Source organism: Anas platyrhynchos, chromosome 7 (assembly GCF_047663525.1).
Source record: "Anas platyrhynchos isolate ZD024472 breed Pekin duck chromosome 7, IASCAAS_PekinDuck_T2T, whole genome shotgun sequence".
Classification (NCBI taxonomy): domain Eukaryota; kingdom Metazoa; phylum Chordata; class Aves; order Anseriformes; family Anatidae; genus Anas; species Anas platyrhynchos.
In genome coordinates, this window is record NC_092593.1 from 18,615,001 (window position 1) to 18,639,322 (window position 24,322).

The following is a 24,322-nucleotide window of genomic DNA, read 5'->3' on the forward strand; positions in this document are numbered from 1 at the left end:
AATGAAAAGCCTCTAGCAACTGCATATAAACCACAAGAACAAAAACAATAATAAAAAAAAAAAAAGAAAAAAAAAGAAAAAAAAATCACACAAAGTTTAGGTTTGGAAATAAACTTTTGCTTCTTTTTCTATTATAAAACAACAAGAAGGAATGAATGTGCTCCCAACCTTGGTGTAGTACAGAACCATTTTATAAATATTTAACATTCTATAGGACTGATTCATATATTCTCACACAACTCTGTGGCAAGGCTGACCCATACTGCCGACATTCTACATATCACTGAGACAGGGAGGTGAAATTTTCCTGCTTTCAGTCTAATTGTCTTTGACAATTGCAGTGCCTAGTGCTACACTGCTTGTGTTGTATTTAAAAACAGGGGAAAGAGTAGAGACTTGTTCATTAAAGATGCAGTATCCCTGGTTCACAAAAATGCATCTGGCAGGTTCAAAATCGAATGTCAACCAAAGGTCCTTGCAGAGTGTGAGCTTCAGTTCATGTATTGGTTAGTCACCAGCACAGCTGGGTTTTTTTGAATTCTGAAATACTAATATCTCCAAGTTTACTCATGTGCTTCATATAATTCTGCAGATGATTAAATGACTTTTTTTTTTTTTTTTTTTAAGTAAAGAGACAAAGCCATTGTTTGGACATGGTGTGTATGCACATATAAATATTATATACACACATGCACACATACGAGATGGAAGGAGTTAGTGCTGTGAGGACAAGGTTAGCTTTCAGAGCTCATGATGAAAACCAACAGACATAGATTATTATACATTGGAGGGACGACTTTCCTAACAAGGGCAAAAATCATGAGTAATTCCTCTAAGTCAACAAGGTTATACTACCTTCAGATTGGTGTAAGTGAAAGGGTAGCAGGCCCTAGAACCTTTGGTGGCCTTGTTTTGTGACAAAGTGTATCCTTCAGATCTGAGTTATGCACTCTCCCTCACAACAGAGTGCTTCAGAGAGAAATGCAGTGGGATTACAAGAACATCTCTTTACCTGAAGTCATATGTAGTTGTGGATAGTGAACACCCTGGTTGGATCCCCAAATTTACTTGCAACATATTAACATATCAACATAGTAGTTAATTTGGATATTTTTGATTAGATGATCCCCTAGTGAAAAAATCCTAAGGAAAAAAAAACACCTAAATATGACCTTGTACCATTATACAGAGCATAGCCTCCAAATAGCTGGTAAAGACCAGCTAAACACTCAGATGGTGTTTAGCCTATGTATTTTAGTCAGATGGTTGATTATCCCCTCAGTAGATTTGTAATCCTCAAGAAAACATTTTGCCCATCTATCTGCATTTGAGTAGAATGCAGACTGACTAATAGATAAATAATCCGTGTGAAAGTAAATAGCCTTAAAGTAAACTGCCTTCACATTCCATTGATCAGCTCAGTCAGCAAACTTTTTTATATTGTCACTAATGTTCCAAATATTTTGAAGAGAAACATGCCAGAAGTACAGAGTATTTCCATTTCTGTCTCACATAAGGTCATTATGAACTCCTCCTTGAATTGATATTGATCCTTCAGCTTGCAGAAATATTCCTCCAATTTATTTTATTTTTGTTGCCGTAGGAATTGTTACTGAAGGTACAAGGAAGAAAATGAGCTGATATAGAATGGGATCCACACATAAAAATACTACACAAAGCATTTGCAGTGATAAGCTGACACAGCAGCTGCTTTTTAACCATTTAACGTTCCTTAAAATCCAGCAAACCACCGGGTGTTTCTGTGGCAGCAGACCCTGACTTTGCCCAGTCATTAAAGACAGCAAACAGCTTTCTACCATGGGTATGTCAAAAACTCGCTAGTATTTCATCCTGAGGATACCATTAGAACATACTTTGTCTCTCTTCTCAAAAACAGTCCTAACCTTTGGGACTCACTCAAGTTCAGGGGGACTCAGCTTCAGCATCATGCTTCAGCCCTTCCTGGGCATTCCTTGACGAGGAGGCTGCCAAGAGGGACGAAGGAACAGCAGCGTGCCAACTCCTGCTCACTAGGGAGAAAACAGGGCTAAATGCGGGAGGAGATAGGAAAACAGAAGGAAGAAGAGTACGTGGTGGGGAGTTCAGCCAGCTGAGCCCCCTGGGTTGGTGAAAGTTCTGTCAAAGGAGTTAAGGTGGCCATAAACTGCTAGAAAAGATGGAGGCATCTCCTGTTAACAGTACCAAGCCAAGATCTTGCCAAATTCTATAGACACCCTTCCTGAGTGACGCCAAGGATAGCTGCTGGTAAGAAAAGATTTGGGTAACAGTCTGGCTCTGTCCTCCACTCCTTGCAGCTGCTGTTGTGATGGGGTGAAGTTTTCAGCTTCTGATGCCCCAAAGCTGAATCAAGCCTGGAGAGTGTGAGCATGCGTGTGTGCGTGTGGAAGCTGCATTTTCACACCATCTCAGTTCCTGCCCACTTGTCACTTTGGTTAACATTTGAAAAATCCATTTCCAGAGTGACTTTTTAAAGAGAATGATTTAAAGCTGGAAGCCAAAGGGACCAACTACAATTTAATTTGCTTTTAGGTTTGTTATTGGAAAAAAAAAAAAAAAAAAAGAGGTAAAAAAAATCACATGGGGGGTAATCTTAATTTTACCAGCTGCAAAATCTGTTAGGAGTACAGTTTTAGCAGAAATGGCTTAAACAAGAGTTGGTTTATCAAAACTTGCCTGAGCCTTTCAAACAAGCACAGCTCAATGGCAGCTACAAAAGGGAATGTCTAAGACAGAAATTGGGTCAGCGATCTGCAATAGTGTACTTGCCAGGGTAATCAGCATGAACCTACGCTAGTGGGGACATCAGGATCTCCCAAATATGAGGATGGTGAAATGACCAGGATGAGGAAGCAGCCTGTGGAGGTTTAGGGAAGCAGAAAGACTAGGTCATTAACAAAGACCATGGACTCTAATTGCTGTTGAAAAGAAAAAGAGAAAAAAAAAATAAAAGAAAGAAATAAAGAAAAAAAAGCAGGTGATGTATTTAAATCTTACTTTCTACATCCTTCATGAAAGGCACTGTTTTTAAAATGGTACTTTTATGCTTAAAACATAAAGTTTTAGATAGACAAAATGTTTGCCAGGAATCCATCTTAAATTAGATTTTGGTTTATTTGCTCTGTTTTTTAGCATGTTCTATCTAAATATATATATATATATATATATATTAAAAGAAAGATAAAGGAAAGTAGTAATCAATAGTCATAAATTTCCAGCAATATCACAAAATCCCTCATTAGGTTTCTGAATGCTAAATGTCTCCATTGGTTTAACAAAACAGACAAGATCTGTACAATTTTTGAGAAGACAAGCATGATCTACTAACAGATTGGTATCTCTCTTCTTGGGGCTTTTCAGTGCATTTATTCAATGGTTTTGAATGTACATTACTTAACAGAAACATTAAAAGCCAGTGCTTCACAACAGTTTTGTTACTGTCTCTTTAAAGTAAACAAACAAAAAATACATTCAAAAAAGCAAGGCTGTTTTGCTCACGTGATGGCAGAGGCTTTGGGCAGCTGCAACGTACACTGCTCCTGCTCAGAGACATTACCCAACATCAGTCAGCTGTCACAAAAAGAGTTGTACAGAAAGCATTAAAGGATAAAAAGAAAGATGGGGGGAGGATGGGAGAGGAACTGAGCAAAATGCCACACATGCCAGCTTGTCTTTCCAGAAGGAAGACACCAGAATATGTGTATTTGGGGGAGGAAAAAGGGGGATAAAGAGCACTAGCATAGAGAAAAATTGACTTCAGGGGAAAACCAGCAGCTCTCTGAAACTCGTTTAGCAGGTTCACATTCCTAATGTAATCTGACTTCTGTGTTGGTTTTGGTTTTTGCCCTATTTCTTATTTTGCTTTCCAAGAGAAATGTAACAAAACTGAGGTAGAAATAATGGTGGGCACACTCCAGCCTGGAAGATTTCTAATGGATGCTAAATGAAGATTGCATTAAGGACAATGGAGTTGTACGCACACAACAAAAACTCAACTTTACAGTTTAGGAATGAAAATAAATGTACTTTGAGGGTTCGTTTTTGCTTTGTTATTTGTACTGTTTGTTTGGTCACAGTCTACTGCATTGCTATAAACAGCTCTGCAACCCATAGCTCTGGCAGTGACCTACACTGATTCCACTCCCTACAGCTCCACCAAAATAACCTCAAAACCACGACCAGAGCCGTGTAAGCAGTCACAGCTTAAGGTAATATGCCTCTCAGAGTCCTACTAAATCTTACATTTGACTGTTTCAGCTGTTAAACCAATTAAGTGGCTCTTTGTTCATCTATGCACCTTCTAAAGACTGTATCACGTAATTATCAAGGAGTGATATGCTGAAAACTCTTACAGTTTACCAACAAGAAAAATCGTTCTGGTTTGATCTGACAAATTGGCAAAAGGACCATTTCTTAACACTAGGAAATTCTGTTTCTATTTCAAAATAAAACAAAACAAATAAACAAAAAAACCAAAACAACAACAACAAAAAAAAACTGTAAAGCTTCAGTCATATCACACTTTAGTTTTTTCCTGGATACATTCAAAGTAATTTTCCTTGCCATTTTCCAATTGTTGAGGTAAACATACATATTTAATATAAAGTAACATTGAAGCCTAGCCTATAACTCTCAGCAGTACATAGTGCTTTCAACACATTCCTTTGAGGTACTGTACAAATCACAATCACTTTCCTGAGTTTTTGCAGACAGAACATTAAAAGAAATGAACTGCAGAAATTAAGGTCCAGATTACCATTACCCTGTTTTACCTGTTCTTAGTTTAACACCACAGAACAGACAGGATTGAGGAATACTGTTGCTCTTAGAATAGCAAAAATCTGGTTCTCTGTCGCAACACAACCGTTCATCTCTTTAGTCCAATAATGTTTGAAGTTAAAGCTCTTTATATTAGCACATGCCACCAATGTAATTGTGAGGCAAACAAAAAATAAAGCACCACTTCAGGCACTTGACAGCAACTAAATCTCAAGAACAGCAGAATGGAATCAACACACAGGGTTCATGTCCTTCTGAAATCAACCCACTTGCACCTTGCTCCTTGGTGAGTATTGTCTAGCTTGAACAGAACTGAGCATCAACATGCACTTTCTGTCATGTGTGGCTTTTTCAGATCAGCAGCTCTTGTTTGATGCGCTTTTCCTTCAAGTCTACCCTGGCTCTTTAGAGGCAAGGTAAATTTTAGTCTTCCCAGTACCCTTTGCAATTTTAACACTACTGAAAAGGGTTCTCTACCCTATGTAGCAGGTTCTGTGTGTGCCAACATTCATTACTTTTTTTTTTTTTTTTTAAGTAGTATCACTGACTGCAACCAAACATTTTGTTCCATTCAACATATGTATCAAGCTCTTTTTGAGATATGCTAGGCTGTATCTTGCAGAAAGCATTTTCAAAGTCTTGATATGTAACTGGCCTCAACTGGCTGGGCATAATGGCTGAAAGGTCTGTGGCTGGCATGGCATGGAGCGGTCCCACCACTGCTTCCTGACACAAGTGAGCCACATCTAGTCCAGAAAAGCCTTCTGTGCGCTGGACAAGCAGTGCAACCTCTTTGTCATTGAGACAATAATTGTGCTGTGAGAGCAGTTGTACTATTATCTGGTGCCTCGCTGTGCTGTCAGGAAGTGGGATTAAAAGTCGTTTCATGAAGTACCTTCGAAGAGATTCATCAATTTCTTCCGGTTTACTTGTGGCGCAAATTACTACTATTTGGTCCTCAGCAGAAGTCAGTACAGTGTCCAGCTGCATAAGGAACTCGGTTCTCATCCGACTTACTGGACTGTGTTCTTCACTCACTTGAGAAGAAAGAAGCATATCAATGTCACTAACAAAAATCACTGAGGGTTGGCGACACCTTGCCACAAGGAAGGAGGCATGGACAATTTTTTCTCCTTCTCCTAACCACTTTGTGACAAGGCCAGAGCCAGCGATTTTGAAAAACGTGGCCCCCAGCTGACTAGCTATACATCTGCCCATTAACGTTTTGCCTGTTCCCCGAGGTCCGAATAAAAGGATGCTCCGAGGTAGAGCAGTCAGTCCATTGAATGCATCTGACCTCAATACTGGCCATAAAACCTCCTCTTTAATGACGGCCTTTACTAGATCTAGGCCAGCAATGTCATTCCAGTCCACGGGAGGTCCTTGGTTGATAATCTCATTGGTAACAAGGTCAATGAGGTGTGTGTCAGTATTCTTCAGTTGCTCGTCCACAGAGTGGTTGGATGAGGTAGCTGCACGAAGTCCCGGGCCTTGCATTGGGTGAGGAAGGAGCTGCCTGTGCTCGTCACCGTGCTCATTCATTACTGGGGAGGTATACTTCCCAAATGAGTCACTCGATCTCGAACCCAGCGAGTTTTTAGCAGTACTATAGGATGGGGGTGTTAGAGCCCTGCTAGACTGGCTGCTGAATTTCCTCTGCTGTTCAGAGGACATCAGCTGCTTTGTTGGCTTAAATGCTAAGGATGATGTTTCAGCACTTCTGTCAAAACCATTCCCCCTGTTTGCATTTGAAATGCTGTTGTCGGGCATTCGATACATGGGACTCTGTGTAGATCTCTGTTGGCCATAGCTGTAATTTCCATAACTGGAGTCCATTTCTCCTTGCCCTGCCATGTAGAAAGCTTTCCTTTTGAGAGAGCTGGCTGAAGTGTTTGTCAGGGCAGACGGTGCAATGGGAGTCAGACCATGGCCCTGGTAAGAGTAGCTGGGGACGGTGGTGGGGGGCAGCGGGGTCGGAGCAGGGATTCCTGATGGCAGGTATGCTGAAGGTGGCGGGGCACCCCCGGGGCTATACCCAGGGCCAACAGCAGTTTGAGGAGGATAACTGGCAGATGGGTAGCTGTAACTGGAGAGGTTAGAGGTCCCGTTGTAGCCGGGGACCAGGGCTGGTGGTGGTGGCGGTGGTGGTGGCGGCTGTAAAAGCCCCGAGCTATGCAGGGGGGACGGATGAGGGGACGGAAGTGCAGGTGCTGGCTGGCCGCTGTAACTGGTATGCAAGTATGAGCCATTGTATCCTGTGGCGTATTCCTGAGATGGGAGCCCTGAATGAAGACTTGGAACAGTGTGACTTCCACAGGTGCTGCTGGAGTAACTGGGTTCAGCCAGGTTGCTGGCCACCCCAGGTGAACTCCCAATGCTGGCCGAGACGTCTGTGGGAGGGAGGGCTGCGCTTACACCGGCTTTGCTGGCGGTGATAACATCTGGGACACAGTTCATGGGATACACACTCTCTGAATTCAGTGAAGGCTGCCAGGGCTCGCTTTCATTCTTCCGACCATTCACCAGCCCCGAGGGAGCTTCAGAGTAATTGCTGAGAATGGGCCGCTCGGCCGGGCCTTCCAATATACCGGAGTATTTTTCTGCATACTTTTTCAAGAGGTTGGAGGCGGTGAGAGCTGAGATGTCATCGTTGGCCCAGGCGTACTGGTAGGTGCGCTGCAAGTGCCCCCGGTAGGCTTCCACCTTGTGGGCAGGGGACCGGGTGGTGGAAGTGATATCAAAGTGCTGTTCTGGCCACTGGGCATGCTCCGGCGTCCACTGCATCTTCAAGCCTAGGGCAGCAGGGAAAAACAGAGTTAACAGCAAACTTGGCCTTTTTCCTAAACATCTTAAGCAAGTTCTTGAGTGTACCACCTGTTAACTTCTTCAGCTCTCTGAAACACTGTACTTAACATCACAAACCCTTAAAGAAAAAAACATACAATGCCCTGATGAAGCACTATAAACAGTCAGACTGTTTTTTTTTATAGGCACATGTACACTGAGGCACATTTAATGTTGATTCAGTAGGGGGGGGATATTTTTTGGTTTTAAGGTAGATATATAGGTAGTGCCAGATTTCTCAAAGTAATTAAATAAGAGTAGGTACAATTTAAATACTCTGAGTGCAGATTTATTTATAACATACAAGGTACCCAACTGCTCTGTCCTCTCTCATCACTGTTTCAGTTTTATATGTTAACCAATATAAAAATATGAGACACAGCTGACAGATCACATCTAGGATACCTCTCTTATTTGGTACTGAACACCTAGTTAGCACAGTATAATGCACCCTGCGCAGAACAATATGACACAGACATAGCAGGTCATTCCATAATCCAACTCTCATCTAAAGTGGTCCACGACAGTTTCAAATCTGCTTCGTGGAGTGCAGCAAAGCAATCTCCCAGGCAGCGCTCCGTCGCTTTCATCACACAAAGCCTACAACTCGGTATGAATTACAACTGGCTCCTTTCTGCCTCTCAGTTCTGTTGTTGAGGCTCTGGAAAAAAAAAACAAGCATGACTTGTCTGTCGGTCTCCTTGCTTGCTCTCTCTTTTTTCCTTCCCCCCCCCCCCCAAACAGCCTCCAGGGTACAAAGAAAGAGGGTTTAAAAAAAAAAATGAAGAAAAAGGAATGAAGGTAAGTCCCTAAAACTTCCATGTCTTCCAGAGCTGATTATTAAAAATAAAATAAAATAAATAAAATAACGAATAAACAAACAAAAAATAAACTACCTATATATAAATTACAGGATGCAACTGCCATTTTGAAGCAATTAATCTTGCAAATAATGTGATGTGAATTATTCCCCCTAACAGTAATCCACTGTGCATATTTACAAGCATTAAGATAACCCCCTCCAACTCTTACCTATGCATGGTAGGCACATTGCTGATTTTTGTACAGCTGTATCAAATAGACCTCCTTAATCTTTCTCGTATTACCAAAAGTGATTTTTGCAAACAGTCTTGTGCCCTCTGGCACAGATTCCCTGATAAGGAGGAGGCCTAGTCGAAATGAAGCATCTGTGGCACTAGCTCCCCTCTGAATTACTGCAGTCTATTTTGACAGCTCCTACCCCCTCCTGTTTCTCTCCCCAACCCCTTTAGCTCTTCATTGCCTGACTCTGGCATCTGACATGGCCAGCTTAGCCTCGCTGAGCTAAACCTAACACAGCACACAGTTTGGTAACAGAATGGCATGTTTATTCCCTTCTGACTCCCTCTTCCTTGTTTGCAAAACCACTGCACCAGACACTGGAAGTTAATTAGCAGGATGATGCTGTGCTAATTGTGTTAATTTACAAGGTTTTAGTCAAAGAGAATCATGCCAGGGCTGGCACTGCTGTCATGCTTCCGACTTAATGATTAAGAAATACTGAAAACAAGGTGGGAAGGATTGCAGTAATTACACAATAAATGAATAAAGCAACAGATTCATTTGCAATTATATTTTATTGCAGTTGCACTAATTTGGATTTGGATTCTTCATTTTTATTTTTGGACTCACGTATTTACAAATCACCAAATCGGTTAAATTTAGCCTGAAAGCTGCAAAGTACCTCTAATTGTGCCTTATATTTTATTAGTACAAGTACTGCAAATCTCAGTCCACATGAGCATGCCATTGATTACTTGTGTTTTTTTGTTTTTTTTCTGAGTGTTCTCTTTCTCTCTCATTTTTCAAACATTTTGACAACTCGAGAAAAATGTCTGTTAACAATTATACAGTTACCCTATAACAGTTAATTCAGAGAAGCGTTTTTGACAAATGCAGTTCTGAGACTGATTTTTTGGCAGATTTATTTCTTTCATTTAGAATTAATACAATCTTTTTTACTAATTGTTTCTGATGTTTCAGCCACTGCCTTTCAAAGAGGGTAAATGTATCATGAAATTGAGTGAAATTATAGAAATCATGCTCATATGAAAAAAATGTAATTTTAATGAGGAACCATGAGAGTCTTTTCAGAAATCATACTTTGTTAAATTCAGCTGGAAATCTGGAGAACAAATCACCAAGAGCCAATTGTAAGTAATCAGTATCTAAAATTTCTCTAGTGTCATGGGATTTACTTCAAGCCCTTTTAAAATGAAAGAATATTAATATTCCTGTAATGTAAACTGCCTAATAGACCTATGGATGCGTTAGTCCTATAAACAAACAAACAAACTGTCTGTGTTCTGTGATTAGGGACTTATAAGGTTACCAAACCACTGAAAGCTTCTGTTACAGAGATGCACACAAACTTGAGCAGATTGATGCTTCGTTAGATTCTAATGAATGGATACCATGAGAAAGACTCTTAGCAAAGAATGAATTAAAGCAGTACTGAAACTTTAGTAAAAGAAGGGAAAACAGACATGGATGAAGCAGACCATTTGAGCTAGTACTTGTACTGTAGTTAATGAATACACTTTTGGCACATTGTCTTAACAGCTTGTAAAGGAAGACTATTTAAAGAGATAATACACTAGGGCAGAGCATAACAAATACTTTTCACATACTGTTTAAAAAATCACCAATTGATCTTTTCATTTAGAATACATTTTAAGGCTTTTTAAATAAAACAATTCTATCTCTAAGTCACAGTGGGGACATCTATTTAGATGGTATAAAAATTCAATTATTTGAATTTTATTTGTCTAGGACTAATTTATTTGCCTTGTTATGAGGCTGGAGAGGAATGCCAGAAAATCTGAACTATCCATTATATGAGGAGGGGGGAAAATCACATCATCAACATTCTTTATTTGGAATAATTGCTAGATTGCATTAGATAGCATTGTCATGCTATCTTTGGATATGCTCACTGCACAATAATTGAAAGTTTATTTATTGATGCATATTAAATACCAATGCATTTAATAAAGGCTGTAAAGGCAGGATTAGGCTTTGATTAGATAAGCTTAAGAGAACAGGACTGTTCTCATCCCATGAAACATGAGCATTTATTCCACCACATTGCAATCATTAGTGTTATTTGGAAGCATAGGTTAATAGTTAACCATAAGCATATTTTTTGCATTAGTATGCAGTGAAGAAATATGTATTTACATGGATTCCACTGGAACAGTCTTGACTTGGAGGCACAAAGAGACATTTCCTCAATTTGATATAATCAAAAAAGCAGCAAACTTTGCCAGGTTTAACTTCATTTGTTAATAGATCAGTAAGTGTTTGATAGGAGTCTAATGTTTGATTTAGGAGAAAAAAAAAGAAAAAAGTTGTAGTTTCTTTTAGTTATGCAAACACATTTTTCCCCCAAATTACTTAGTGAGAGAGCCATTTGCTTTCCATATTTCAAATTGTATTTTATTAGCTGCTTTTTGCTTGAGCTGTCATACTTGCCTGCATTTTTTTTGTTAATGATTCAAATGATGATAGAAATATCTAAAATCAGGTAAATAAGGTCATATTTAGAAGTTGCAAAATTTTTTAAAGCATTTTTGAAACTCTGACATAAACCATGGTCCTGAAGATAGTGCATTTGCTTAATAACTTACTGAAAATTCAGACTACAAGGCTAAATGCTTTAATAAATAAATAAATAAATATTTGCTAACCTAGGAATTCTCTGAGCTATTGACATTCATGAACTGCATAAACTGTGCCGGTATGAGCTGTAAAGGCAAAAGGAAGGGATTCTGTTCTTTAAGTACAGGTATGTACTTATCAGAGAATTGCTTTTAAGATAAATTTAATACATTATATAGAAGAGGCAGTGTAGGCTTTTTTAGTGGTATCTATTTTTCCTGTCCTGACAGCCCTGCTATACATCCCTCCTCGATAATTCTTCCAGTTGAATCTATGTGAATTACATTTAAAGTAATTACAGTCAACAATTTCATTATTCAATTATTTTGAACTAAGAGTTTGACCATTCTTTTTTCCCCTTCTTATTTTGTGCACTAAGCCTAAAACATAAAATCTAATAAACAATTCTTCATCAGTTTCACATACTTAATTACATATGGCAGAAGTCTATTTACAAATTCAGACAGAAAAACAAAACAAGACAAAACAAAATCATGCTAAAGTTAGGAAAAAACAACTTTGTAATCTGAATGCAAAATTAAACAAGTAATATTCTACATAGCCTGGATGTCCTGAGGGACAATCCTTCTAGTATCTCGAGTGAGTTTGCACATGCAAAGATCCCTCCACCTCAGTATTGGGTGACACTGCTCAGCCCCTTACAGGATTAGATCTGTTACAGAGGACAAAAATAAATAACAACCCTTTCCTTTCAATTGAATGGAAATATTTCTGCGGAAATGTTTTCCTAAAAGGCTTGGAAAAGTGCAGAAATACTAGCTAAGACCACACTAGGCGAAAACACAACAAAGGATTTACTGCATCCCACCAAGTCCAGATGAGAGCAAGCACCTTCTACCCAACCAGATTTAGCAACAACTGGCTTTACAGACAAAGGACACTGGGACTTCAGTACACCTCTCTCATCTATTCACATTGCTAATAATATAATCAACTTAAATTTAAATCAACAGCAACTGTGGCTTTCTGACAATAACAGTAGAGGTTGCATTGCACTTTCAGAGATGCTGGGTAACAAAACCTGTACGATATGCAGCTACTGTGCACAGGGAACCAGAAACAGGGCAGCACACCAACCTTCCCAACCAGCTACCAGAGTTCCCGCTTGAATCAGGGGCCTCCAAACATTACTTCAATATATCTGAGGCAAAAGAAAGTAATTTTTCTCCCGTTGTGGTCTCTCTTATTTCTGCCCTGTTCATCCCTGCAGTGTTTTAGGCCCTATCTAACACAAATCTGCAAGTTCATTTGTAAACCTGCTGAAGAAGGTTCTTTACTTTAGGCATGTGGTTAAACATGCTCTGAGCAACTGCTTGATGCTCTGTTGAAAAGGGGTAGACTGCTCCAAGGGTGAACAAGCAGATGAGATATTTCTGATAACTGTTCATAACAGATTTGTAGGGAAATAATCTTGCAAGCAAGGAAGCAAGTCCAAAACCTCAGCTCTGAGTAGCATCAAGCCTCTTCCCTCTAGACCTGTAAGCTGACTTGAACTTCATGACTTCAAATTGCTTACACGTTTAGCAAAAGACTCCAAAAGCTGTCCCTAACTGAACACTTTTTCAGCTGTCTCCAATTATGAAGACACTGTATTTACACAACGGAAGATAATGATTTTAGTCTACAGATCGCTTCTTGTGGACATGCAGAGATCAGCTCTGCCAAAATAGGTATTGACTTAAATGGGCACTTCACTGGAACACAGCAGGACTTTCAAAACTCATACTTCATTGAGAGCTGAAGGTGTGAAGGTGTTATTACCATTAGGATCAGGCCCTAAACCCGCATTTGAAAGTCCTTCTTAAGCATGGGAAAGTTGAATAAATGAGTCATTCTATAACCGCTGCTCAAGATGTAGGACACACAACTCCCTGGTTTTATTCTAAATCTGATAATATTTTGTAAGACTGTGTACTGTCATGTGTCCCATAATAATAAAAATTAATTCAAGATAAAACATTTCTTTTACACTCCATTTTTTATTAATAAGCATAATTTCAGCTATTTGAAGATAGTGCAACTGATCTCTCTTAATTGGAAACAGAAGGGATTTTGAAGAGTGGATTGAGCTAATTATGTTTTGCAGAGGAAAAAAAAAAAGAGAGAGAGAAAGAAAATGATTCCCACATTTATTTTCTAATTACTCAGTGAAGACCTCTGCTCTAGTCCGTGAGGATCTCCTTTGACGTCAAAGGATTTGGTGGGAGGATGAGCCTCCAACTGAGCTGCCCAGCCATACGGGGCCAGCTCTGGAAGCTTTTGTCATTAAACGACAGCTACAAACCCATGAAAACAGACCCGGAAAGTGTTCTCAGTATTTTCTTGGTGGGGGTCTGGTCTTCTTATTATATACAGCCTATGCACACCACACGCATCAGTTGGAGTAAGCTGTTGGCAGGGTGTTTACAATATGATTCCCATCTAGCAGGGATAGTGAAAACATTTCAATCTTTAAAACAAAACACTTAAATCACGGGTAATATTGAGGATCACATATATGTCAACAGCACTTAAAGATAAAAGCAGTAACAAAAACTCAACGTATTTTAGGAGAGCTTGGAACCAGTAAAGAGCATAACTCTAGACTTGGAGTCTCAAACGAATACATCCCAATTATCTAATTTAAATACTGTCAAATGATTATTCCTTTTAAATCACACTTTCGCACCTCAGGACAGCAAATTACAATACATCTGCAGCAAATGAGTTCTCTCCCTCCAAGTCCCCTCCCTGCCATTTACATAAAGCAGTGCCTTTGATAATCACAAAGCCATTTCTGGCTAAACATCCTTTAGCAGATCCATCAGCCTCTAAAGACTTATGAAAGGAGAATGAATAGTCAAGCAAGCAAATGCTAACTTTTGCCAGCAAAAGCAGGTTTGATCTATCAGCCAACCAAGCAGCAGCCCACAGACATAGATGACATGGACAGGAGCTATGCTGTCCACCTCAGAGGTATCGGTTTCTCCATGGCAGCAGTCCATAAGCACAAAAACAGTCTCAGTTCTGTGCCCCATACCGCATAATCACATTGATGCACTATCATCGCATAACACAAGTAAAGCCATTTATGCATGTCTGTGTCAGAACCATTCCATATGTAGAATTGGTCTCATTTGTGATTAATTGCAGTTTATCTTTAAAATATTTTACTATATCAGTCTGCCCTCACTGTATTCATTTGTTGATGACACTTTCCTATACCAACTAGAAAACACACTAAGGACGACAATAATTGGAATGTGTTTTCTTTTCACCTACTATTAATGCTTCCACTTCCTAGGCTTTATATTTTTAAGCTGTTCCCTTCAAGTACCTCTGAATATACCATGCTTTAAAGGTCCTAGAATATTTTGTAATTGCCAAAGAAATAAGGAAATAATAATTTCTGAGACAATACTCAGAAGAACAGTAATTGCAAACAAAAGTAAGCATAACTTAAACTAACAAAAAAACCAATCACATACTTTCTATAGCAGAATACACTTATAGGTATAGTGTATTTTGCATAGATGTAATATACCATGCAATCTGCAATTTATGCCTATATAAACATGTCCATCAGTATAACTACTGCAGGATAATTGTAGTGATTCTGAGAATTAAAATATTTACAGCGTATAATATAGTCATAAATAAACAGAGTTTGGCCACTTGGCACAAGTATTTATGTATATTTCTAAAACCACAATTGCTCAGACCTGGAGCATGATTCTGCTCTAATACTTCTTTTTTTTTTTTTTTTTTTTTTTTTAAAGAAGAAACCAACAGAAGTAGCCTTTTCCTTGGTACCCCTTTCAGAGCCTGAGTTTGAGGCACATTTTCCTTGAAAGAACATAACACAAACCCTTAAAAGGGGAGCAGATAAAATACACTCCCTGCTTTACTGTGTATTTCATGTAATCTACTGCAGCAGGTGAAACACAGAACGCTGAACTTGTTTTTTAGGAAGTAAATGAGAGGCAAAAGGAAGGAATTTCCAGCACTAGGGAGGGAGCATCACATGGAACATTCAGATCCTGAACTAAGCTGTTCTGGGAAAAAATATTAGTATTTGAAAATGGTAATTTTCAAATATTCAAATCCATAGTTTTTCATTTACTGTTATTAATTGCAATTCAGGAAATTATTTCCTTTTACAGAATTGTTTTCATTCATACTTAGAATTATTGCTTGCTTTCTCACTGTAATTAAAGCATTTTAAAAACCTTTTTTTTTCATGTATCTTAAATCCATTACAACAATTTCCTTCTTACGCCCACTTCCTTCGTCAAATGAAGATCATCAGGACATACCACACATGTCCATAGGGACAGCGGAGCTAATGAATATGTATGTTTTATGTCACAACACAGCACTCCCCTTGTTCTGCAGTATCGACCTTCTCTTATGTGAGTAAATAACAGGTGAGCACTTGTGCATGAGGATAAATGGGGTTAAAACTGCCATAAAGGGACATACTTTATTTGAACAAAGTGGGTGCACAATAAATGGAGATTTAGGTGATGATGAATTATTTTTTATGTCATGCCATTCCAAAATGTTAGAAAATAGTCTAGCTCTAAAATACAAGAACAAAAGTTATCTAAAATATATTTCCATCCAATTAACAGCAGCAGCACTCTGTGTAAATCTCTATTTATTCCATGACATTATATCTTTCAATTTATTTTTCAATCACCATGTTTTAAGAATAAATATGTGTGTGTGTGTATTTATTTCCTAGCTTCATATAGCCAGACAAGGTTAATTTCAGAGATTTATACAGCCAGGTCTATTCTCCTTACAAATATGAAGGCAAAGATCAATTTCAGGAAGTTTCAAATAACTGTAGTCAGGTTTGACTCAATATGCCTAAATAACTAGAGTAAAAACGCCAATTTATATGGGCCAACAGCACAATGCTCAGCCTGTAACCAGGAATACTGCTTTCCTTTTAAGGTGCTTATTCCAAAACCTATCAGCACAGGAAAGGTATGAACAGTTGCTTTACTGAGATTAGAGTACCTCTGCTAATTAGCTAAATGAGAACAAATACTGATTAAATGTATATATAGAAGTAATCTGATACTTGAAGAAAAAAAAAAAAATCCCTCTTAAGATGACTCCAGAGTGTACAAAGCCTTTGCAAAATTTGTTTGTTATTTATGCATTTTGCTTTTTGGCAATCTGCACATTAATTTTTAATGAAATAGTAAAGAGATGTTGCGTCTCACACTTCGATAAAAATATTCTATAGCCAGGACTGGGTGACATAGTGCATTAATTCAGTGTCCTTCACTCCTGGGACCTGCGTATAATTTAGTCCAGCCTGAAGAAAATAACTTTGATCTGAAGGCTGTGGAAAAAAGCTACATATGAAATGAGTTTTGGTGGGTTTAGTGTTGTTTCTTATATACAAGACGACATATGAAGATAAACTGCTTTAGCACGCTCCTGACGTGGCCCGGGATTAAGAGCAGAGAGCTCTCAGCAGAGCTCTGCCACGCTCTCTCTCCCTTCCCTGCCGCCCCAGACACAACCACATACATTTCTTTCCACTGTAAGCGCACGGAGCGGCGAGAGCTGGCGTTCACCGCCTTCCCAAAACGCAGTAGTATCCCACATGAAAGGATTGTATTATCAAGCCATGTATTCACTCTTTCTCTCCACTAAAAAACTACAACAAAACCAACGTATGTATTTCAGCATGCAAGATGACTTTGCAAGAAGGGCTAATGTTATCCCAGGGAACCTGAGATTTCCTCCCCAAGCCAAGGAACACCTTAGCCAAGTCATCAGGACTGTACTAATCACGCTCACAGGGAAAACTGAGCTCCGGCACGGCTCCTGCCCAGGCTTGGCTGTGCACGCAGCTGACCCTTCCTTTCCTTCCTGCTCCCCCCAAAGCAGAGAAACAAGATTAAAAGCAGAAGCATAACCAAAGACCTGACATTCTAGAAACACTAAGCTAAGCTAAATCTTTTTCCCACTTAAACCTTTCAATTATTGTATTCCACAAATTCCAAAGATTCTTTCTTGCTCATTCAGTAAAATGTCTCTGATTTAGCTACTGAAAAAAATAGAATATAACTCTTTCTCTCTCTCTCTCTCTTTTTTTTTTTTTCCACGCTCTTAGTTTAGGACTGACTCCACTGTTTCCTGAGCATTTTAAAGGAACTATATAGACGGTTTAGTTAGCTTGACAAATTATCCAGGGAAGGGAGAGAGGAACAACAAGGAATTTTCTATAGACAAATATAGAAATATCTCTATGGATATACCTTTATATATTTTACACATGTGCATAAGTGAGAGAATGCCTTAGCTGAGAAATTTAACTCTGTGTATGCTGATATTTTCACATTTTTACTGGAGAGAGTGGGAGGGAAAAGAAACTAACATCTCATGTGATATGTTGGTTTTCCTTTCTCAAAAAGAGCAAAGTTCATTCTGCAACAGGAAAAGTTGAGCCAGGTCTTGAAACACACCGTATGTCACAGAGTGCACAGGCGTTTCAAGGAGTAGAAGAGAATAATGCTCTGGCTTTAAAAACAGAAAGAAATGATAGAACCTAGCTGATAAAATGTCACATTCCTCTGCAGCTATCACACAAATTCAGCCTTTTCTGTAAACAGCCTTTAAGAGAACAAAAATCTAAGCCTTGCAATGATGATATCAATAACTGGCTGAACCCCACTGATAGCTTAAGTAACAATAAACTGTGTTATTTTTCTGTAATGTTGTCCATATTGTAATGGTATAGGTAGTGACCGAATGATAAAATAGTTTTAAAATTTGCTTCAGGGTACAGAAGTCAAGCTCTGCTGATTAGCATCTCAAAGCTCACTACAGGCACACATTTGTATAGCTGAATAACAACACTTGCATTTGTATGATTTAAAAAACAAACTAACAAACAACAACAACAAAAAAACAACACAACACTATTTTACTTGATGTTTTATGATTCACCTGATAGAAGTCCTTTCACAAAATATACAGGATGTCACAGTTAATCTCAAAGTGAAGGTAGAAAGGTAACATCACAAAAAAAGCCAAAAGGTTTTTGGTGTCAATATTTGATGCCCAGTTTACAAGGTTCATGAGTTTCTCCTGTCACTTTAAAGCCATTAGAACCACTGAAGTTGATAAATTATTGTGAAGGAGGTAAATGTGCCCACATTTTTACCTTTTTAGTTTTGGCAACAATTAATAAGCAGCGGATTATGTACATAATATTTAGTCCAGTATTTGGATTTCGTGTAATTTTAATTAAAAAACAAAAACAAAAACAAAGAAAATATACATAAATATACATGTAGTTATATTTCATTAAACTATAGACAGAGAGTTCTGGTATTTGCTGCACTAGCTCAGTTTCTAATTTATTTCCCATGTCTAATAAGGTGGCTTTGAATCTTTATTGAATTTGAACATTTCTAAAATTTGCTGTCAACTGAATGGACAGAATTTTGAGTTCAATCACACTCGAGACCCCAGTCCAATGTTTTGCCTTCAGCAGCACCACATCTTCTATTTGCATTCTTCTTTTGTAATTTCTCAACTCATATTTTATTACAAGATTTTAGTTACAAAACTCTCCATCCAATTTTATGTCAAACAATATTATAAAAGTGCATCCACATGAATTTAGTATAAAAATGTTATACACTATCATCAGGAACACTACAATTTTGCTAACATTTCTCTTTTCATCCAGAATGTGTAAATACACAGTAATGACTTAAAGAAAGGTTAGCATTATTACAGCTAAACATATTTGGCAGCAAAAACTAAGTTCAGAAACTAGAAAATCTTTACTGAAGTACTTGACAATGACAGTACAAGTTTATTAAGCTTGGTTGGTATTTCGGAAAAGAAAAAATAAAAGTAGAACTTAAAAGAAAAAGAAATGGGTTGAATTATAAGGTACTGTGAAAAGATTTACAGATATAACAATTGAGAGGTAGATTCCAGTAATCAGAGGAATGCATAACCACTGCAAAACAGGTAGGAGTATATCATTTTAATTCTCTCTTACTTATTGCTTTATATTCTTATGCAAGTGAAGCAGAGGAAATCTAAATATGACCCTATTTAGATATATTATCTGAAAAGCCTTTGTAGAATTCTTAAGCAAACCGGACTGTGCTTCCAATGCTGCCCATCTAGTTTTCCAATGTGTTAAATTGGACGGCTACTTGGACAGTTCTCTATTCATTATTGAACTGTGGAAAGGAAACACAGAGGTGGCATTTTCCTTTTCAACCATGTAATGCCTTGTAGCCAGATTCCAAAGCATCAAGGAGAGATTCTTTCTTTTTTTTTTTTTTTTTTTTTTTTTCCTAGACAAGCTGTCGTAATTGAAATGAAGTCTAATCAGACTCATTACTGTTTTCAGCAATTTGCACCACCAAAGATGCTTATTAGGTAACAGTGTTTAATAAACCGCTCTTTAGAAAACTACCAGTAATGAGCTCTTAACAGCCAATCTTTAGCGTGAATGTAATGTGAAAAGTGTTCCTAGCGCTGAATAGATTTTCACATTTAGTAGTGTCATAATTAAGCTCAAGGAATTGGTAGCTGTGATGATAGATTTACTGCAATATAGTATACTTTTTTTTTCCTGAAAATGTATTAGAAAATACTTGGGGTTCGATAATATTTCCAGAACAAATATTAAAACTGAACAAAAGACTGTGCGAGACTGGCTTAGCTCTGTAAATCAGGGATTATTTGAGGAATGCATGGAGTACTGTAAATCAGGTACCATCCACCAGACATGCATAAAGATAATTCCACCTAGCTTTGTTTGACTGCTCTTCCATCACCTAACAATTTCCAGTCATTAATATACAAATAATAAATGTAGTTGTCATCAGCTGAATGATAATGAACAAAAATGACCATTAAAAAGGGGTACTTGAAGAAACACATGTCAGATCTCCTTCCCCAGCAACAGCTGAAAATGCTAGAGAAAAAAAATAGAGCAAATTGCTCGGTTTCAAAATAAAATTATACAAGTATAATATGTATTTACACATATGCATACATGTATACACAACTAATGCTGTCTTCCCTACAAATTTAAAATATCATTAATTTCTAGTACCTATTTTGCACTCCCCAAAAGTTCATAATGCAAACAACACCACAGTTCTAAAAATGTATCGTTGTGACATATATTATTAATAAAACACAGCTATCAGCAAGAGGTAAGTTTTCATCAATAGAAAGTTCAATTTAACTAGACGTATACCTCACTGCACTAGTCATATCAATACTAGTACCTAACAAATGCTGAAAGAAGCAAAAAAAGAAAATAAATTGCATGTACAAGCTCCAGCTAATTAAATATCCAGAGTGAATCCTCGGGAATAGCCACCATTCTCTCACCAGATTGATCTGAGACTGACATAATATTTAAAGTTATCAATAAGAAATGACCAAGACTACTTTTTTGTCTCCCACTAGGAGAAATACATAGGGATGCAAATGTTGTTTTGCTTAGTAGAGATTCTGCCAGAGAAGCTTTGTGTCGGCAGCCAAGACTTTGGAAGGAAGCGCATAAAGATGAGCAATCAATAATGAAACCACCAGCAAAATGATGGAGGCTTTAATTCTCTTGAACTAAGATTTTTATATCAGAATCGCAAGATAAGAGGCTACGAAGAGTTCCTTTACTGAATGAGTGTTCTCATTACAACTTTCATATACCCTAGCCCCCAAACTTCAGTAGTCCTAAATGCAGCCTATAAGCCTCCATATCTGTTTGCAGCTTTCTGAATCAATAGGACTATGAGAACTGAGACTACCAAATTAATGCCAGTTTCATTTGATTTTGTAGTATGCACTTCTTTGCACTACAAAGTAGAAAAAAAGAAAAAAATGCACCCAGAACTCACTCCCAGATGGATTTTTGTAGCTTTCAGATCAAAATATCTTCCAGTTTCTTAAGTCTGAACTGAATTTGTACACAGATCCAACATTTTTAGTGCTGCTGCCTACTGCATTGTGCAATTCCAAACCCTGCGTCTTTAAGTCAAACACTTAGCTCTGCTTTCTGCAAAATAAAATAAAATAAGAGAGACTCAACAACTGCTTTGGACTGCTTCCTCTTGTACTTCTGAATAATGCATTAAACTTCACATCATTTGTGAGTGACAACCTGATGCTCTAAAATACAAAATACGCATTTTGTACTGTTGATTTTACTAAGCGCAGATGCTCTGAAACATCAATTGCTCATCAATAAGTCCTTCAATACCCTACGTTATGATATTTTTAGTAGTTTGAAAACTGAGGTTGACACAACTGTAGCATCCACAGGAGGCATCATAAGCATCATTATAAAACTACAGTTAGCATCTTATTTCTAACATAAAATTAAAGGGGCGGGGGGGGGGGAAGGGAACAGGACGACCCTAGTGTATTCCTTCTACATTCTAGCACCAAAACAAAAACCAAAAACAAACACACAAACAAACAAACCAAAAAAAAACCACACTTTTCACCCTCAGATCCATCAGCATTTTATCAAGCCTACAAAACACTAGTCTGTTCACCTAAGAAGCTGACCCCAAACAACACCTGACTTTTAATAGAAATCGAGAATCTTCCTTCTGGTATCTCTCTGGGCCTGCTTAGTCTATTCCTGAAAGCCTCCCGTAACAGATTCTTACTGTTTCTTACTGAACCTACCAAATTTTACTTGTTACACCACTTGCAGGCTGCTACTCTGAGTTGGAGTGTCACAGATATGTGAATATGGACTAGCGTAGGAAATTTCTGAAGTTTGGGAAGTAAAGGAAGGAAGGAGGTGAAGCTACAGGGGCAGGCACCTGTAGCTTCAGAGGCTAGTGCCTCTGAGGCCTCAGAGGGTGAGCACCCTCCACTGGTGCAGGACCAGGCAGGAGGAGAATGCTCATTGCCATCAAAACCTATGGTGAGCACTGGAGTTGCTTGTCTCAGGACTAGTGAACCAGAAGACAGCAGACATAGCAGAAACTGGATTCCACATGAAATCTACTGCACCTTCTATAGCAGCACAGATGTTACTTTTTCTTCATCAGTGAAATTCCAATATTACAGCCCAGCTTCTCCCAGTCAGGCCCCAGCATCAACCATAGGCTGCCCTTCAACAAAAGGTACCATAAACAATCCGTAGGGTGCCTTTGAGTACAGAACAGCACAGATTTCTCTGTTCTCTTGTTCAAAGCAATATTATTTATTTATTTTTTTAAAGAGTAGAGAGCAGTTTGGATGGAATACCATATAAACCTGTCTCACATGGTGTTTTGCATTATTTGCCCGTTGTCTTGTAAAAAAAAATAATAATTAAAAAAAAATCCACCTTAATTGTTCCAAGCAGAAGCAGCCACTTGTCCAAATGCTTCCACACAAACTACCTCTGCAGACTGTTGAGGTTACTGTTCTATTATGGCACATTCACAAAAGCAACACAATAGATGCATTACAGCAGATGAGAACATTTGTCCAACAGATCTGGAATCCTTTGGATTAGAGCAGACATTATTCCACACACTTTAGATTGGCTTAAACACACAGGCTTGCCTAGTAGATCTTTCTTTAAAGGTAGAGCAGTCTAGTACACAGCTACCCTGATTAAAATTGGTTATGGAAAAATGAAAGAAGCGAAAGGAAGAACACCAGGTCCTATAAAATGCAGTTGTGAGTTTGGCTAGGTGGGTGTGTGGGGTTAATTAATAAAATGCATGCATGAGTGCGGAAAACATCCACTGGCTCATGAGGGACTGGGGTGAGCATGCTGGAATGTAGCAGTGCTTGACTTTTACTTTATTTTTCATAGAGTCTATTTTCTGCTTTTCCACTATGGAGCTTTCTATTTATTTTAGCATAATTCTGTATCTTTGTCATTAAACAATCAAGTTCTAATAAAAACCATAATTCAAACAGCCAGTTGTGTAATGAAAAACAACACAAGGTTGAAGGGGGGTTCTTCAGCAGCCGATTAGCTTATGCCCTGCAGCATGAGATAGAAAATATGTTCCTTGCTATTACAATTTTGATTCTGTATTTGTGTTTTATATGTTTTTTTAAAGAGCCACAATATAAAGCTTTAGTTTAAAGAAAATAGGTGTGTGTGTATGTGTCTGTGTGTTTTTATGTGTAATTGCACACAAATTTATTTCCCCTCACAGAGCAGGGATGATGTTTGTCTCTAGTGATGGCACAATGACTAGTCTAGAATCTTTCTGACAGAAAAAGAACACAACAAGAAAAAAAAAATCATTTTGAGCTATCCCAGTACAGATTATAATAACTGCAATCCCAAATACAAGTCTTTCTGAGAAACTTCAAGTTACCCCTTTTTCAGCAGGCCCCTTGCTGCACTGCAACGTACTGTAAGAAAATTTCTGCATAGAGAACAGCAGTTTTATTCATAAAAAGGTAAAAACCATTCAGCTAATTGCTTTTTATACTCTATAAATGGTAGCAGTTTATTCCCTGGCCGCAAGCCAGGAGACCTCCTCCAGCAGAGACACAGATCTTTCAGATGCATCTTTCCTCCTGTATCTGACATGTATGATCCCCATCTCCCCTTTCCCCTCCCCCAGTTCTTTGCATGCATTTCTACAACTGTCCTCTGTCTCAAAGTTAAAGCTGCACCAAATCAAGAGCAATGGTGCTAAAGGGTGGTCAGAAAATAGGACAGCAAAGGTTTTTGAAGTTAACAAAGAAGCGTCCTGTTCCTACCACATATCAAGCATGTTTCTGGTTTCTACATGAAGGCCAGGTTGCGTGACTGCCCCTCACTTTAGGAATTTAACTCTACAGATACGGCATAGCCTTTAAACAAGCTCAGCCCCAAAGGCCAGGGGAATTCATGTGGAGAGATCCCATCTCGGCGAATGTCAGCTTAGTCACTGAGTGGCAGGTGAAAACTGAGCCCACGGCAGCAGCAGTAGATGGGTTAGCTGGTCTAAAGATATACCTA

At 38.4% G+C, this 24,322-nt stretch overlaps 1 protein-coding gene across 4 annotated transcripts in view; it reads right to left on the reverse strand.

Moving 5' to 3' along the window:
• FIGN (fidgetin, microtubule severing factor) overlaps positions 1-24,322 on the reverse strand; it is a 103,672-nt gene that overhangs the window by 2,240 nt on the left and 77,110 nt on the right. For 3 of the 4 annotated variants that reach the window (XM_005026892.6, XM_005026891.6, XM_021277179.4), the window contains one exon: positions 1-7,589. This exon is cut by the window's left edge and continues 2,240 nt beyond it. In XM_005026892.6, coding sequence (XP_005026949.1) covers positions 5,338-7,581 — 2,244 coding nt within the window. In that variant the 5' untranslated portion in view covers positions 7,582-7,589 and the 3' untranslated portion in view covers positions 1-5,337. Of the gene's footprint in view, positions 7,590-8,046; positions 8,308-24,322 lie in introns of those variants that run through there. The other variant, XM_072040861.1, reaches the window with a different exon arrangement.